General features: G+C 41.0%; 1 protein-coding gene across 2 annotated transcripts in view; it reads right to left on the bottom strand.

The window, feature by feature from the left end:
- TMEM131 (transmembrane protein 131) overlaps window positions 1-17,709 on the bottom strand; it is a 192,215-nt gene extending 174,506 nt beyond the window's left edge. For both annotated transcript variants that reach the window (XM_060170052.1, XM_060170053.1), the window contains exon 1: window positions 17,257-17,709. In XM_060170052.1, coding sequence (XP_060026035.1) covers window positions 17,257-17,437 — 181 coding nt within the window. In that variant the 5' untranslated portion in view covers window positions 17,438-17,709. The remainder of the gene's footprint in view (window positions 1-17,256) is intronic.
- Between the last annotated feature and the right edge of the window lie 279 nt (window positions 17,710-17,988).

The following is a 17,988-nucleotide window of genomic DNA, read 5'->3' as shown; positions in this document are numbered from 1 at the left end:
ACTTGTGACCTGTAACGTGAGTATCTGTCTGCAGTCCTGCTCACCTCACCACGCTGGAGGCTCCTGCAGGGCCAGAACTGCGTCTTTATCTTTCTAGAGACAGCCTAGGACATGGCACCCACTGCATCAAAATTAATGAATTAATCTGCCAGTGTTCAGCCTAGTCTGGTGGCCAAATAAGAACTGAGATATGACTTCTAGGTAAGGGGCAATGTTTAAAAAAGAAAAGAAACCAACGTGGTGTTTTAACGTTTTAAGTATTAACATTTTAAGAAATCAACATGAAGTTCTGAGGTGAACACAGAGATGGTCATTAACCAGCCTTGTGTGTGATTCAATTTCCAACTGAGTCAAGATGTACTGAGCACGCTGTGTTCGTGCACAATGCAGATAACAGTGGGCTCTCCCATCTCCCTGCAACCAGGCCTCTGAGAACGAGTTCCACCCCAGAAAGGAGACGTTCAGACCAAAACATAAATCAGAAAGTCTGCCAAGCAGTGCTGGCGTGTGCTTGTAGGGGAAGCCTGCACAAAGCAAGAGTGACTCCCAACGGCTTCCACTCGCCTTTGTGTGGTGAAGACAGAGAGCTGTCATCAGGGGGAGGGAACCCTTCCCCAGCTCACCTCCCAAGCCAGTTTCGAAGGCACAGCCTTCCCACCAGAACAAAAAGGAAATGACAACACTTATGTTGGTGAATTAGCTGACTTAACTCAATCAAGTGTAATCTGTTGATGTGTTATGACCACTGAGTATGTATAAATTAAGACTTTTACTTGCAATTGTACAAAGGCTCTGAAGAGAAATCACCCTGTACATCTTAAGACCAGCCCCCTGGAGGTGGCGTGGTGGGGAGGTTAGACAGACAATGTTGCTTTATTACTAGTTTCTTCCAGGCCCCAGGCCGAGCTCACCTTGTTTAGGTCTTTCTGCCACCCATCCAACTCTTTCCACAGACCTCCCTCCACTAGCCTGTTACTTCTTTCTTCCCCTAACTCTGTCTGCAGACACCCAAATGCCTAGCTTGCATTTTTGAAAACATCTCCTTTTCAAAATCTAATGAATGACACTTTCAGGCCTTCTCTGATATTTCTGAATGTATCTTTCTGCATAGATATTCCAAAGTCTTGGAGTACTCATTCTGCAATGATTCAGAAACATATCTACATACCCATCTGGTGAAAATTACTCATATATCACTGTATACAACCTGCTCAAATTTTAAAAAAAAAAAAGGAAAAAAGAAACTGATGTAGTAAGAATCTACAGGAATAGACCCATGAAACTGAAAGCCAAACCATTTCTCCCACAAGTAGCTGGTGGCCATCACGTGCCTTCACTTCCAAAGCAGTCTGTCGTGCAACAGTGGACTGCGTGGTGTTACCGTAAGGGTTGGAGAATCGTCCACTTCTCTAAATTTTACTCAGCGCCTTTCATAACTTGTCCAATGCTAAGTTGTGCAGGAACGCGGGAGGGTCCAGGTTAGTCCACCACTGCAAACAGGGCTTCCCTGGTGGCGCAGTGGTTGAGAGTCCTCCTGCCGATGCAGGGGACACAGGTTCGTGCCCCGGTCCGGGAAGATCCCACATGCCGTGGAGCGGCTGGGCCCGTGAGCCATGGCCGCTGGGCCTGGTGCGTCCGGAGCCTGTGCTCCGCAATGGGAGCGGCCACAGCAGTGAGAGGCCCGCGAACCGCAAAAAAAAAAAAAAATACTTCCAGGAATGGACAGCTGTGAACAAGAAGTAGGAAACACGAAATATCTTCCAGGAATATTCACTTAGGAAAAATTGTTTTCAGCATGGAATGGAATGCAAAATTTGCATATATCATTCAAATAAAACACAACACCTTAAAGAAATGGCTACCTCTCTGGGGTGTGTCCTTGAGCTTCCCTTGTCCTTGGGCTTTCCTTGCTCAGTAAGGGGCAAGAGGGAATTAAGAACTGATCCAAGAGACAAAAGCTCCAGGCACAGTTTCTTTACCTGGGGGGGAGTGGTGGGAAGATGAAAATAAGAGACGCAGGCCAGAGGAAACAGCCTAGAAAAAGAAGAAAAAATTTAAGAAGGTAGGAAGTCTTCTCTGTAAAGATATCAAAAACTAACATTTGAGTACCTACGTAAAGTGCCTAACAACTCTATTAAGCATGTGTGCTCTAATTTTATAGATAAGTCCACAATTAAATAATTTGTCCCCAGGACACAGCTAGTAAATGATAAACTAATTTGTGAAGAAAAGTCATCCATCTGCAAAGCCTTCACCTTGTCTATTTACCAGGCACAAGACCCTAGGTAGAACCCAGCCAGGTGGAAGAACAGATGTTCAGCCAGTTGAGGCTGTTATAATGATAAAAAGCAACAACACAAGAAGTGAACTGTGATAAGAGTGTGTGGGGGTAGGAGGTGGGGACAGAGATACTATTATACGATTTTAAGAGAAAAAAATATTGAAATATAAGGTAGGTTGACACCTGCCTAAAATTACATTTGTGGCAATACTTCACACACTTCAGAAGTTTTTACAGATTGCCAGATACGACGAGCTGAAAAGTTCTCAATTCACAAGTTGAGCCAGTAAACCACAAAAATTAATATATGAATTGTATCTGAAATTAAAATAAACTACCTCTAAATATTATGTATGGTAGACAAGCTATATACAACACATTTTTTTAAAATGTAGGTTTACAGAGTTTCACTGTTTCTAATAATTTTTTTTAATGTGTGTAGGTTAAGAAGAAAATCCTTAGTAGATCATTTTTCTTCACCATAAAAAGAAAGAAAAACGTGTGCAGCAGATGAGAAGGATGGTGAAAGCCATCTATCTCTGGCAGGCAGAATGATGTTCCCCCACCCACCAGACGTCAATGTCCTAATCTCAGGAACCTGTGAATACGTTAGGTCACAAAGCAAAAGCGAATTAAATGGTTGCAGATGGAATTAAGATTGCAATCAGTTGACTTTAAGATAATAAGGTTATTCTGGATTATCTGGGTGGGCCCAATATCTGTAAAAGTGTAAGAGGGAAGCAGAAAAGGGAGGACCAGAGAGATGGCAGCATAAGAAGGACTTGGCTGAAGCCAAGGCATGTGGCAGCCTCTCAAGAAGCTTGAAAAGTCAAGCAAACAGTTTCTCCCCTTGAGCCTCCATAAAGGACATGGCCCTACCAACACCCTAATTTTAGCCTGTGGTATCCATTTCAGACTTCTGATCTCCAGAACTGTAGGATAATTAATTAGTGTTCTTTTAAGCCACCAAGCTTGTGGTTATTTCTTACAGCAGCAATAGGATACTAATACGCTATCTGATCTGAAATCACCAAAACGTTTTCTGTAGCAACAGGTTTGGGAATAACACCTAAAAATAACAACGTTGGCTATACTGGAGAATAATAACTGATACAGATGTCTAGACTTCTACCTCTGGGCATGAAGGAGTAACAGGGACCATACCCTCCCACCTGAAACAACCAAAGACTCAGACAAAATACATGAAATGATAGTTTTCAGACCCTAAATATCAATCAATGAAGAAAACAATCTCTAAGAGATGGGAAACAAACAAGGCAAACCCTATAATCGGCTCACTGCCTTGAGTTACTAGGCCACAGGGAGGGGAAGCTGTGATAGAGTCTGGTGGACTCTCTGACTTGATAAGACAGAGCTGAGAGTCCAAGGAAACCAAGGCAGTGAGAGTTCATAGGACGGAATATCATAAAGGAGAGAGCCGCACAGAGAACTACAGAGGGTCACCGTACTCAGCAAAGTACTGATCAGTACCTAAAGTGGGAAAGAACTACCCAAAAGGATTAGAGGGAACAGTGCTGGGCACTCACAGAACCAGTTACAGTGCCTGTTCCCACCAGGCTTTTGGATAGAGGACTCAGGGAGGTCTTGCCTCAGCTGTGGAAAATAACTGATCCGAGCCTGAGCCCTGCTCCTGACCCGCCTAACAAATCTTAAAAGCAAGATGCAAAAAAGATCAAACTGTTTCTAATTAACTTAACTGCATCTGAGAACAAAGCTCAAGAGTATTTTTCCGAAGCCAAAACAACAGCACCCAACAAAGTAAAATCTGAAATGTCTGGCATCCAATTAAAGATCAAGCACACAAAGAGGTAAGAAAACATCAACTACCAGGAGAATAATCAACTGAAACCTACCTAGAACCGGCACAGAGGTTAGAGTCAGCCGACAGAGCAATTTAAAAAGTATCATAAATGTGTTCCATATGCTAAGTTAATAAGCAGAGAAATAAAAGATATAAAAAAGACTGAAATCACACTTTTAGAGATGAAAACTACTGATACAATGTATGAGATGAAAAATACACTGGATGGGATTAATGGCAGATTAGACATTGCAAAAGAAAAGACTGATGAACTTGAATCAAGGCATAGCAATAACAACCAAAATGAAACACAATGAAAAAGGCAAAAACTAAGTAGTACAGTGAGCTGTGGGAACAACTTCAAGCTGCCTAATACATGAATACCTGGAGTACCCAAATTGGGTTTGAGGAGAGGAGGACAGGAAAAAGAGTCAAAGAAATAATAGCTGAAAATTTCCCAAACTTAATGAAAACTATAAATCCATAGATCAAGAAATTCAACAAACATGAAACATGAAAAAAAACTATACCAAGAGACATCAAATCAAATTGCTCAAAAAAGTGACAAAAATGAAATCTTAAATTTATCAAAAGAGATATATTACATACAGAGGAACAAAGATAAAGATGACATCAAATTTCTCGTGGGAAACAATGAAAGGAAGAAGAAAGTGAAGGTAGACACTTCACATATGAAATAAACATATCAACCTATAATTCTATACATAGCAAAAATATCTTTTGAAAATAAAAGCAAAATAAAGACATTTTCAGACATATAAAAGATGAAAGAAATCATTATTAGCAGATACACACTTCAAGAAATGTTAAAGGAGGGCTTCCCTGGTGGCGCAGTGGTTGAGAGTTCGCCTGCCGATGCAGGGGACGCGGGTTCATGCCCCAGTCCGGGAAGATCCCACATGCCGCGGAGCGGCTGGGCCCGTGAGCCACGGCCGCTGAGCCTGCACGTCTGGAGCCTGTGCTCCGCAACGGGAGAGGCCACAACAGTGAGAGGCCTGCGTACCGCAAAAAAAAAAAACTAGAAGTAATGAAGTAAGCAGAAGAAAGGAGATAATAAAAATCTTAGCAGAAATAGAGAGACAGAGAGAGATTAATAGGGAGCAAAAAAACCCTGAAATCTGTTTTCCAGAAGAATATTAAAATTAATAAACCTTTAGCCAGATCAAGAAAAATTAGAAAAGACACAAGTTATAAATATCAGGAATGAGAGAAGTGTCACTAGTACAGATTCTACAAATATTCAAGAAATGGGAGAACACTATGTACAACTTTTTCAATAAATCTAATGACTTAAATGAAGTAGACAAATTCTTTGAAAGATTTTAATTACCAAAGCTCACTCAGAAAAAGACAGATAACCTAAACAGCCCTGTATCTTAAAAGCTGAGATTATAACTAAAAAAAAAAAAAAGCCACAAAAAAAATTCCCGGCCCAGATGGTTTCAATTGTAATTCTTTGATTGGTAACCACATATTATGGGGAAAATAACACCAATTCCATGCTGACTCTTTCAAAAAACTAAAAAGGAAAAAATACCTCTCAACTATTTCTGAGGCCAGTATTTCTCTATTACCAAAAGCAAAGACATTACAAGAAAACAGAATACTCTCTCTCATGACTACAGTTATAAAAATTCTATTATAAAGAAAACAGTGACAGATTTGGCCAATACATTTTTAAATAATAATAATAAATAGAAAAGTAAAAAATAAAAATGCAAATGGAAACTTGGAAAAATATGAAATCGTTAATTGTTCATTTAAGTCAAAAAGAAAAATTCAAACACCAACAGAAAGATTGACAAAGATGTGACCAAACAACACAAAAGAAATACGAACAGCCAGCAAATGTGTAGAAGAGTTCAGTCTTACCAGCAATTTTTTTTTTAATGTGCCAGGCACTGTGCTAAGGGCTCAACACCCACGACCTTGGTAACTCTCTGCAATAACTCCATGAGAGAGGTGCTATTATTACCCCTACTCTATGGATAGTGAACCTGAGACAGACAGTGGTTAATGCTACTTACCTACAGTCACATCGCCAGAAAGCAGGAGATGGCCAGAGCCCAGACCCACACTCTGAACCACTATTTCTACTTCTCAACTTCCTACCTCTTGTGGACTTCGCTCTCATTAATTTAGATAACTCACGGGGTAAGTGTGGTATGTTCTTCCTACCCCATCTCCTTGCCATGCACAGTGGAATGGTGGTCCCCAGAATTCCTTCCTTGTTGATGCACACTTTGACTTAGGTCCATAAATAGAACACTGCCTTGCGTCACCCAGACTTTCTCAAGGTTATGTGATCTTAGTACCCCAGCTGGAGCTCTAACCCTCCTCTCTCTCAACCTGAGATACACCTTCCACCTAAGTGCATCACTCAACCTGGTATGAAACCATGCCTAAGAAACACTAGCAATTTTTAAAAAATCAATTAAACAAAGGGATGTCTTTTATTGCCAAGTGGGCAAGGACTTAAAAGAAGGACAACAGCCAATGTGGGAAAGCGGGCACCCTCACACAGTATTGTTGAAATATATGAATTGACAGTTTTCTTCAAAGGCAATGTTGGCAACATCTGTTTTTTAAATGGGGAGTAGAGGGGAGAAAAATGGGGGAGAAGAAAGAGAGATGATGACTGATGTTGGTTCTTTCTACCTGATAGATTACAGAAATTTTTCTCAATTTACTCATCCATATTTTATAATGTTTCATTTTTACAACCAACATGAATTTTTTTGTGTGAAATTAAGAAGTTTTCTCAAACTGACCTCTAAGTTGTATGCACAAGAAAAACTATTATATACTACACTGTCTCATTTTATTGGAAATTAAAATCCTTTATTATACTCTCACAAACAAGCAACCCCCAGCAGTACTGACAGCCACAGAGGAATTGTAGCCAAGAACAAAGAGATTTAGGAGAAGAAGGACATTAATGTGAGGATTAAAAGAGGTAAGGCATGCAAAGCGATCAGCACAGTGCTTGACACAAAGAAAGAACTTGATAAACATTAGCAATCATCATCAAGTAATTCTAGGCATTACCAACTATAGGCAATAACTGCTTACATAATACATTCCTGAAATGGTACAATATCAAACTTGTATAAATATTATCATTTCACAAATACTTTTTCTTCATTCTGGTTCAACTTTATGACCATCTTTATGGTTTACTGCTTCTCCTACCAAGACAGAACTCAATGTGTTGAACTCCTTAAAATGCTAGGTCCAGGAAGAATATGACCTAGTCCTTAACTTGCAGAAGCTCAAGATCCTATACAAGTATAAATAAACCCAGATGCAGCTGGGAAGAAACTGACAATATTCAGAAATTATTTTCTATTTACAAGAATCTCTAGGATTCCAATAAAATTAGATCTAATTGCCAGCCTGCTCCCTTCTTACTTTCCTCTCTTGTCAACACTATTCTCAGTAACCTATTTTCGAGTCCAGCCATAACCCAAGACAAGCCCCCAGTACAGTGAGGTAAACTTCTAAATATGAAATAACTCCCTTACCTGTGAAACATAACTACTGCTGAACTAGCCCCGAAAAGAGACATTACCTCTTGATAGTGCTAACCACTACTCCATTATCCATTTTCAAATCAAGAAGCAATACTTCACACGAGCCCATGTCACAAATTCATGGAAGCACTTTTTAAAAGTGATCTGGTTAGAAAAGCACACCGCCCTCTCTTAGACACTGCTTAGACACCAAGTAAAACTTTAGAATGACAAATTTGAACCTTATTTCAAAGCTCTTTATAAGTACAGTTAAGTCTTAGAAAGCATCTTTGTACCAGAAACAATTTCCTAGGAAAATCTTCTGCTTCCAATTTACTTATTCCCCTCCAAATAAAATCTAAGTAGGGCCTGTGCCACACCATGAATGCAAACCCTAATTACTTTGTACCAATAGACTTGGCTTAGGCTATATCTCAAATTTACTGCTGAGATAGGTTTTTATTAGCATATGTTTTGATTCAAATGTATACTGTAACTACATAGGAAAAAAAGTAGTTCTTAAGAACCAAAGTTAGACTGTCACATCATTTTATAATCAAAACTGATTAAGAAAATAGTCACAAATTGTTAGAACTTAAGAGGCTTAAAATACATTTCATTTTATAGGCAAATAATCTAAGGAACTACCTTAAGCTTGCAGAATTTTTTGTTTCAAAAGCAGACCATGTTTCTTTTATCAAAAACTAGTTCACAACCCTTAGTCATACAATGCAGGTGTGATTTACAATAGCATCAAAAAAGAATAAAACATCTAGGAATAAATCTAATAACCAAGGAGGTGAAAGACTTGTACGCTGAAAGCTACAAGACACTGCTGAAATAAAATAGGACACACATAAGTGGAAAGACATCCCATGTTCATGGATTGCAAGATGTAATATTATTAAGATATCAATATTACCCAAAACAATCTACAGGTTCAATGCAAAACCTATCAAAACCACAATAGCATTTTTTGCATATATAGAAAAATCCATCCTAAAATCCATATGGACCCTGAGAAAACCATAATTCAAAAAGAGTCATGTACCACTATGTTCACTGCAGCTCTATTTACAATAGCCAGGACATGGAAGTAACTTAAGTTTCCATCGACAGATGAATGGATAAAGAAGATGTGGCACATATACACAATGGAATATTACTCAGCCATAAAAAGAAACGAAATTGAGTTATTTGTAGTGAGGTAGATGGACCTAGAGTCTGTCATACAGAGTGAAGTAAGTCAGAAAGAGGAAAACAAATATTGTATGCTAACACATATATATGGAATCTAAAAAAAAAAAAAAAAGTTTCTGAAGAACCTAGGGGCAGGACAGGAATAAAGATGCAGATGTAGAGAATGGACTTGAGGACACAGGGAGGGGGAGGGGTAAGCTGGGACGAAGTGAGAGAGTGGCATGGACATATATACACTACCAAATGTAAAACAGATAGCTAGTGGGAAGCAGCCACATAGCACAGGGAGATCAGCTCAGTGCTCTGTGACCACCTGGAGGGGTGGGATAGGGAGGGTGGGAGGAGATATGGCAATACAGGTATATGTATAGCTGATTCACTTTGTTATAAAGCAGAAACTAACACACCATTGTAAAGCAATTATACTCCAATAAAGAGGTTAAAAAAAAATCCATATGGAATATCAAGGGAACCCAATAGCCAATCCTGAAAGAACAAAAGTTGAGGTCTCACACTGATTTCAAAACAAATAACAAAGCCAGAGTAATCAAAACAGTGTGGTACTAGTGTAAAGAGAGATTAATAGACCAATGGAATAGAATAGAGAGCCCAGAAATAAACTCCCATGTACATGGTCACATGATCTTTATACAAGGGTTCCAAGACAACTGAATGGGGAAAGGACGGTCTCTTCAACATATGGTGCTGGGAAAACTGGACATCCACATGCAAAAGAATGAATTTGGAGCCTTATCTTACATCATATACAAAAAGTAACTCATAATGAATATCAAAATGTAAGACCCCAAACTGTAAAACTCCTAGAAGAAAATACTTCAGGGAAAAGCTTCATGACATTGGATTTGGCAATGTTTTCTTGGATATGACATTAAGAGCACAGGCAACAAAAGCAAAAATAGACAAACAGACTACATCAGACTTAAAAACTTCTGTGCATCAAAGAATACAACCCTAAAAGGCAACCTACAAAATGGGAGAAAACATTTGCAAATCATCTCTCTGATAAGGGGATAATATCCAGAATATATAAAGAACTACTACAACTCAACAACAAAAATAACCCAATTAAAAAATGGGCAAAGGACTTGAATAAATATTTCTCCAAAAAGGATATACAAATGGCCAACAAGCATATGAAAAGATGCTCAGGACTTCCCTGGCAGCACAGTGGCTGGGAGTCTGCCTGCCAATGCAGGGGACATGGGTTCAAGCCTTGGTCCAGGAGGATCCCACATGCTGTGCAGCAACTAAACCCATGAGCTGCAACTACTGAGCCTGTGCTCTAGGGCCCATGATCCACAACTACTGAGTCCGCGTGCCACAACTACTGAAGCCCACGTGCCTAGAGCCCATGCTCTACAACAAGAGAAGCCACTGCAACAAGAAGCCCATGCACTGCAAGGAAGAGTAGCCCCTGCTCGCCGCAACTAGAGAAAGCCCTCGCACAGCAATGAAGACCCAACACAGCCAAAAATAATTAAATAAGTCTTAAAAAAAAAAGAAAAGATGCTCAATATCACTAATTATTACTGAAATGCAAATCAAAACCACAATGAGATATCACCTCACATCTATTAGGATGGCCACTATTAAAAAGAAAAAGAAATAAGTGTTGGCGAGGATGTGAAGAAACTAAATCTTTGTGCACTGTTGGTGGAACCATAAAATGGTGCAGCTGTAATGGAAAACAGTATGGCAGTTGCTCAACAAATTAAAAATAGAAGTACTATATGATCTAGCAATCCCACTTCTGGGTATATACCTAAAAGAAGTAAAAGCAAGATCTCAAAGACACATTTGCCCACCCACGTTCACAGCAGTATTATTCTCAATAGCAAAGAAGTGGAAGCAACCCAAATGTCCATTGGACAATGGATAAACAAATGGATAAACAAAATGGAAAAATGATATATATATGTGTGTGTATATATATATATAATTATATAAATATATACATCATTTTATAAATATATATCTTTATATAAATATATATTATATATATTTTGTAAATATATATATCATATATATAATCATATATATATGACATATATATACACAACAGATTATTCAGCCTTAAAAAGGAAAGACGTTCCATCACATGCTACGACATGATGAACCTTGAGGACGATATGCTAAGTGAACTAAGCCAGTCACAAAAAGTTAAACCCTGCATGATTCCACTGATATAACGTATCTAAAGGAATCAAATTCACAAAAAACAGAACGTCGAATAGTGGCTTCCAGGGGCTGGGTGGAAGAGAAAAATGGGGAGTTGCTGTTTAACGGGTAGAGAGTATCAGTTTGCAAGATGAAGAAGTTCTGGAGACCCATTGCCCAACAATGCGAATATACTTGACATTACTGAACTATACACTTAAAAATGGTTAAGATGCAGGGAATTCCTGGCTGTCCAGTAGTTAAGACTCCACGTTCCCAATGCACGGGGCATAGGTTCGATCCCCGGTTGGGGAACTAGGATCCCACATGCCACGCAGCCAAAAAAAAAGGTTAAGATGGTAAATTTTATGTGTTTTATTTTTTACCACAATTATATATAGAAATAAATAAAATGAGTCTGATGCTGTATCATGACAGACCATGTCAAGGATCTTCTTAGACCTTAGACATTTTTCACACCTTTGCCCTAAGTGTTATATGCAACAAAATGAATCAAGAGTTATCGTTTTCTAAAAATCTTTCTAAAGCAATCACAAAGGAATGAAAGAAAAACTGATCTACTACGGATGATAATGACTGCCTAATCCAAAAACACCTTCATAAGAATGAACAAAAGCACCAGAGATGAACTTCTGGAGCTCCTAGACTTCTCACAGAAGTCTGAAAGAGATTTCACCACTGTCAAAAGCTGATGCCACTACAAGCCTTTGGATTATCTCCATTTCCTCTGAAGACAGGGCCAGCTTCTGAGACTATTCCACATGTCTACACTAACTTGTCGCACCAATCTAGAACTAAGAAGTACATGAATTCACAGAATGCAGTGTAATTTCAACCTAAGCAATATACCAGGTACCTAAATCATCAAGAGCTAAGAGTCGAGTCAGGGGCTTCTAATACCAAATACCTGCTCTATGGATCATACATTCATGAATTTCCTTGGTTTCCTTTTAAGAATGTGCACGATCCAGATGGCCTGTGATCATTTTAATGGTTAAGAAGTTAATAGAAAGTGATATAGATGTTTACAGTTGTTAAAAAATTCACCTCACTTGAATACTTAACACATTGGTTTTGCATGAACTGGCAGGACTGTTCTTTATCCAGCTGGTATACAAGAGAATCTACTACCTTAAGTACTCATTCAGGATTAAGCAGCTCGACTTGGGAGAGATGGCTTGCAAGGGAACCCTAGCTCAACTACCTACCAGCTCTGTTACCTTGGGAATATTACTTAATTTCTCTGTGCTTGCTTCATGATCTATAAATTGGGGCTTTATGAGGATGTGAAATATTAAAATCTAAAAGTAACAAAAGTGATGGTTTAGATAAGTATATGTTACTCATTTTAGTTACAATAGAAAGCAACATGTAGGGAAGAAAAAAGTAGTGTTGCCCTATGTCTTACTGTAGCAGAATTGCTAACACCTGCATCCAAGTTCAGAGTTTTACCTGTACTGTGGACTCTCAATCCAGGTTTCAGATATGAGAAGGGGAGGATAAGGTCATTCTCGGTGGCCCTCTGTTTAAAACTGAATGCCTGTTATGTATTAATACACACTGCAGATGTTGACAGAGGTTCTGCCCCATAGAAATTCCAGACTGGGTGAAGAATGACACCCATAAAACAATTTAAGGAGCTAAACAAGGCAGTATATGATTAACTGTCAAAATGAATAACAGCTGAGTAAGAAAGACAATGCAAATTGAGAGAGGGGACTGCAGGACTTTAGAGAAGTGGAGAGAGTTGGGAAGTGAGGGCCTAGGGCAGTGCCCCAGGCAGGAGGCCGGAGGCGGTGGGAGAGCTGCCCAAGAAAGTTAACAGACACTGATGCCACTCGGTAAACGGTCAAAATCGAGACCAACGTGGCACAGAGAATAATCATGGCATTAATAAAAATTGGGAAACCAGAGGTAGCGTCAGAGAATTCTGCTCTGGACATGTGCAGTGTGTGCTGGTGGCCAGATGTGCGTGAGAAGGAAGACAGCCAACGGGCAGCTGCAGAGCAGTGACTGACAACAGGGCAGGATGATAACCAAGAAGTACAAAGTCACAGAAACGAAGGAAGAAAAGTTCCAAGAAGCAGCTATCAACAGTGCCTGATGCTGCTTACAGCAGATAAGGAAAAATTCAGCCAGAGAAAAAAGGCCTCTCCGCTTGACAAGGCCAATCAGAAAGCTCAAGCTCCATGCAGATGAAGGAGAATTTCTAAAAGATCAAAAGCACCAACAATGACTTCATTTTCCCCCAAGAGTAGCTTTGCTTATTACTACTCTGGATGATAACAAATTAGATGATTTCACACCTACTCCCAAAAGCTGATTTTTTGGGCAGGTGTCTATGGGGATGGCTGCAAGCATGGCAAAGAGGAGCAAAACTGTCCTTAGCAAGAGAAAGAGAGAACACACTTTTTCCAACTAGAGGATTCCAAGGATCCAGGCAGTAGCAAACAGCTTTTCGTAAAAGCAAGCAACGAAAGTTCTTTAGTGAAGCACTATGAATGAATATTCTACTTACTAGGCCCTAAATTAAAAAGTAATCACTCTACCCCCATGCAAGGATTAAAACATTTCACTCTTAAGAAAATCACTCTTAAAAAACATTTTTAGGGCCTCCCTGGTGGCGCAGCGGTTGGGAGTCCGCCTGCCAATGCAGGGGACACGGATTCGTGCCCCGGTCCGGGAGGATCCCACATGCCGCGGAGCGGCTGCGCCCGTGAGCCATGGCCGCTGAGTCTGCCCTCCGCGACGGGAGGGGCCACAGCAGTGAGAGGCCCGCGTACCGCAAAAAAAAAAAAAAAAAATTTTACATTATGAAGTAATAATTTGATTAGAAGAAAGCAAATACCACTCCTGACCAATTCTACCATCCTAAGACAAAAAACCTAATCAAATTAGGTTTTTTATCTCTTTTCTTCTGGCCTTTATTCCTAAGCACTTTGTTCATATGCTTTGGAGACAGAACACTTTTGTACCCTCCTTCTGCACTTCTGTCACAAATACAGCTTTAATTTGTGCACGAAACTGAAGTATCTGGTAGACAAATTTAAAAGTCCTAAGAAAGACTGTCAAACTTCGCCCTGCCATAAATCGCCAATTAATGATAAAACATGTGACACAAATATAAATTGTCACAGACTAAAACAATCACATTCCTGAAAATTTATCCAACTTTATATTTACTAGATGCATAAAATGTAGCTCTTCATTCATGATAAATTAAAAGACAACCATGCCCTCCAAAAACACATTTCACAACGAAACTATATTATACATGATATATGATGCTTTTTTCCAAAAGCTCTTATTTGCTTGTAATAATGAATGGGCTGATTTACAAATAAAAATACCACTAAAAGTTATACGTTTAAGATGTACACACGTATTTTCACTATATATATTTTAATATATTTTCATTACACACACACACCCCTATTTTCATTCTTCTTAATATCTAGATCTTAGCTTCAAGAAAAATCTTGACCCCAATCCAGAATAAGCAAGTTAGTTGTAGTAATTACAGTAACTTCCACCTCTGGCAACTCTTTCAGAGGTCCTTACAAACTGTAGAGCAGAGTCAAAACATCTTCAAAGGTCCCTTTTCTCTGGACTAGTGAAACACACCCCCATAGATCAGTGAAGGCAAATGTTAAGATATAGGAGTGTTAAGACATACAGGATGTTAAGACAAAGAATGGTTCACGCTTCTGACTTAAAATTAACAACATCTAGTCCAAACATGAAAAACTGCACTAGGTAATCTAGCTATTTCTGCTGCTTTCCTTCCAAAGACAATGAGTTTTATTTTGTTTTGAAGATTTTTTAGTGAGATTCTGCTGCAATAGAAATATGCTAAAACACAAAATGCCCAGAGAAACATCATTAAAATTGCAGGTAAGCCTTAACTTTGAAAAATTATGCTGGTTTATACTGCCAAAATAAACACAAAAAGTCCTCAGGATGTAAATGGACAAAGTGAACTCAGCTACCTTCAGAAATCTGCCCAGATTTTCTGGAAAAAAACCCAACAGCATCCTTTGCGGGGTGAATGGTGCCAAATTTGCAGTATCACATTCATGTAAGAAAATCAATCTCACTACTACTCAAACAAAAACTACCAGAATCTGATCAGCAAGGAGGTTGAAAGCACTGGCCATTTTTGGAGCTACCTTCATGGAATATTTGATTAGAGCCAGATCCATTTATGATGGACAGAGTCCTTGTGTTCTATATTAGTAATAATTACCATCAATACCTTGAATAGCTAATTTCTCCATCCAAATTGTTCATCCAGACAAAACATGGGCCACAAAAGGTGTCTGATTCTGCCAGGACCTCTGGCTGATTCGACCACATCTTTTCATCCTTGTACACCCTGGCACGTATTCTCCTCCCTTAACCCTTACATTTACGGGTATTAGAAGAGGTGTATTAAAACTTATAAACCATACAAAAGGGAAACTGGCAAATATAACCTAGGCTGACATTTCTCAAACAAGGGATTTGTTTACTTAGGTATACAATGAGAATTAGCACATAAAATGGCTCTTGGAAAAATAAGCAGCAGGATGACAATACAAACTTAATGTTTTACTAGATTCAATCATTTTATTTCCCTGTGCTAATGACCCATGAGTATAATCAATCACTCAAACAAATGTTAAATGCCTACTGTGTGCCTGGCACTGTGCAAGGTAAGCAAAGGCAGAGAAAAAGCGGGACACAATACCTGCCAAGGACTACCTTACACTCAAGGAGACATTAACTTATTGTACTATTTCAGACTTACTGGACACCAACTACATGCCACGCTGTGCTGGGCACCATGGCCACACAAGAACCAGCTGCAGATCTGTAACCAAAGATGAACTATGACAACCCCAGGCCTGACTAGTCCTAAAGCAGCAAAATTTTATTCAGGAAATAATCTTGCCTCTGTCAATTAATCCTTTCTACAGATGGCAATTCTCTGAGTAACTTTCACCTATGTTAACCCAGACTAAGGTTGCTTAGAGTTAAGTGAGAGGATGTACTGTTCTGAGCAAAAAAATAAACAGTAAACTGAAACACACTGCACTTTAACATTAATTTGGTTTGCTCTGCTGTTGCCCTCAGTAACAATAAAAAGCAAGTGACTTTAGTTGTAAAGAAGAACATCAACCTTAAAGTCATTGCGGCAAGAAATTATTTTCTTTGCAGTGGCAGTTTAGTGTGAAACAGAAGCTAAACTAGCAAGTTTTGCTTAGCTTTTTAAAAACCATTCACTTTTAGTGATTTCTTCATGAAGGCTCTGTGGTCACTCATTTCCCCAGGCTCAAAAAAACACGTAGTAATGACAAAATTACAGATCTGGTCTTCTAGGTTACAAAATGATGTTTTAACCCTGTAAAAGTACCGGTGTTACAGTCATACAATACTAACGAGAGTTTTAAAAATAGGGGTCAGCCCTTAACTGTAAATTATAGATAAAGGTTTGCAAACTAGAAACTTGACATTGGTTTTTAAAGTCTTTCACATTAAAGACAATGACACCCAATTAAGTATCTTAAAACATGTAAAAAATATAAACAGACTTTCAATAGCTCAATAGAGAGCTAAGCAGAATTGTACTATAGAGAGAGAGAATTGTTAGCTAAACAATCATCAATATTGCAAAGCGATACTGAAAAGGGAAGCTGAAAAAACAAGATTCCTCCTCCCAAAATATTTGAACAAATGCAAAGTAAAATTCGGTAAGCTGTCTTGAAGCCTTTCCACCAGTCTCGCTATTTTTACATTTTAAAGTGAGCTCTGTTCGCACGCCGCTATTAAAACCGCAACCAAAAAAAAAAGTGTCCTCAAATTTGCCTATTAACAGCAATCAAGTCTAAAAATATGCCCCTCCTACCTAGTGAGCCAAGTGGCAACAATATATGAGAACTCAGGAAGTTTTGAAACGGCAGTGACAGGAGACAACAGGGAAGACGAGGGGAAGGAATCACGGAGAACAAGAGCAACTCCGTGCGGCCAACGCCGCGAGTTGGCATCCGAACCGCAAGTTCCCGGCTCGGGACGGGACTCGACCAAGCAACTTCGCGTCGGACCGAGCCCCGCGCTCGGCCGCCCTCCGAGCCCAGAGCCGCGGCCCTTCCTCCCCGGCCGCAGCCCGGCAGCGGCCTCCGCGAGGGCGCGGTGACAGCCGCTGGGCCGGGCCCGGGAGATGCCGGCCGGCTGACACCCACCTTCCTTCTCGGCCCGCGCCGCGGCCACGACGAGGGTCATCACCAGGTGCAGCGCTCCCAGGAAGCCGGCGGCCGCGCTCCGCGGGCCCCCGCCGCGGCTGGCCGCGGGCTCCAGACCGGCCCCGGGGGACGTGGAGGCGGCGGCGGCTCCTGCTGCTCCTCCTCCGGCCCGCTTCCCCATCCCTGCCGGCCGCGGGCCGCCGCGCTCGAGATCCGGCGCGGTCCTTCTCGGCTAGGCGGCGGCGGCGCGGGAGCCGTGGTCCGGGCTCTGGCCGCGGCGCCGGGGGCGAGAGCGGTTCTGGGCCCAGGGCTCGGACTCCGGGCGTGGGTCTGGGTCCGTGCGTGCGTGTGAGCAAGAGTGTCAGTCACGGCCTCGGCCTCTGCATCGCGTACGGAGAGTCGAAGCGGAGAGGCCGCGGGTCAAGCACAGCGGTCGGCCATACTGGAAACGGGCACGGGCCGCGGGCTTTGGGCGCTGGCCTGCGAGGGGCGGGGCGCGGCCCTGGGCACCGCCCCCGCCGTGTCGTCACCTGGGCGGCCCGCCTGGCAGTCTGCCCGCCCCGGGGTCCAGGGGTCGGAACTCGTCGTCCCGCCCTCGGAGGCCCACGGCTTCAGTGGCCAGGCGGGACGAGGGCAGCACACCCCCAACCCGTCACCCCTGGCCCGCAGGGGAGGAGGAGGAGGGAGGCAGGCCAGGGCCCAGCCGCCAGGACTTATGATGGCGGTTCAGGC

Source organism: Lagenorhynchus albirostris, chromosome 13, assembly GCF_949774975.1.
Source record: "Lagenorhynchus albirostris chromosome 13, mLagAlb1.1, whole genome shotgun sequence".
NCBI lineage: Eukaryota > Metazoa > Chordata > Mammalia > Artiodactyla > Delphinidae > Lagenorhynchus > Lagenorhynchus albirostris.
The sequence above is the reverse complement of the archived record's forward strand: the minus strand, read 5'-3'. Positions and strand labels throughout refer to the sequence as shown.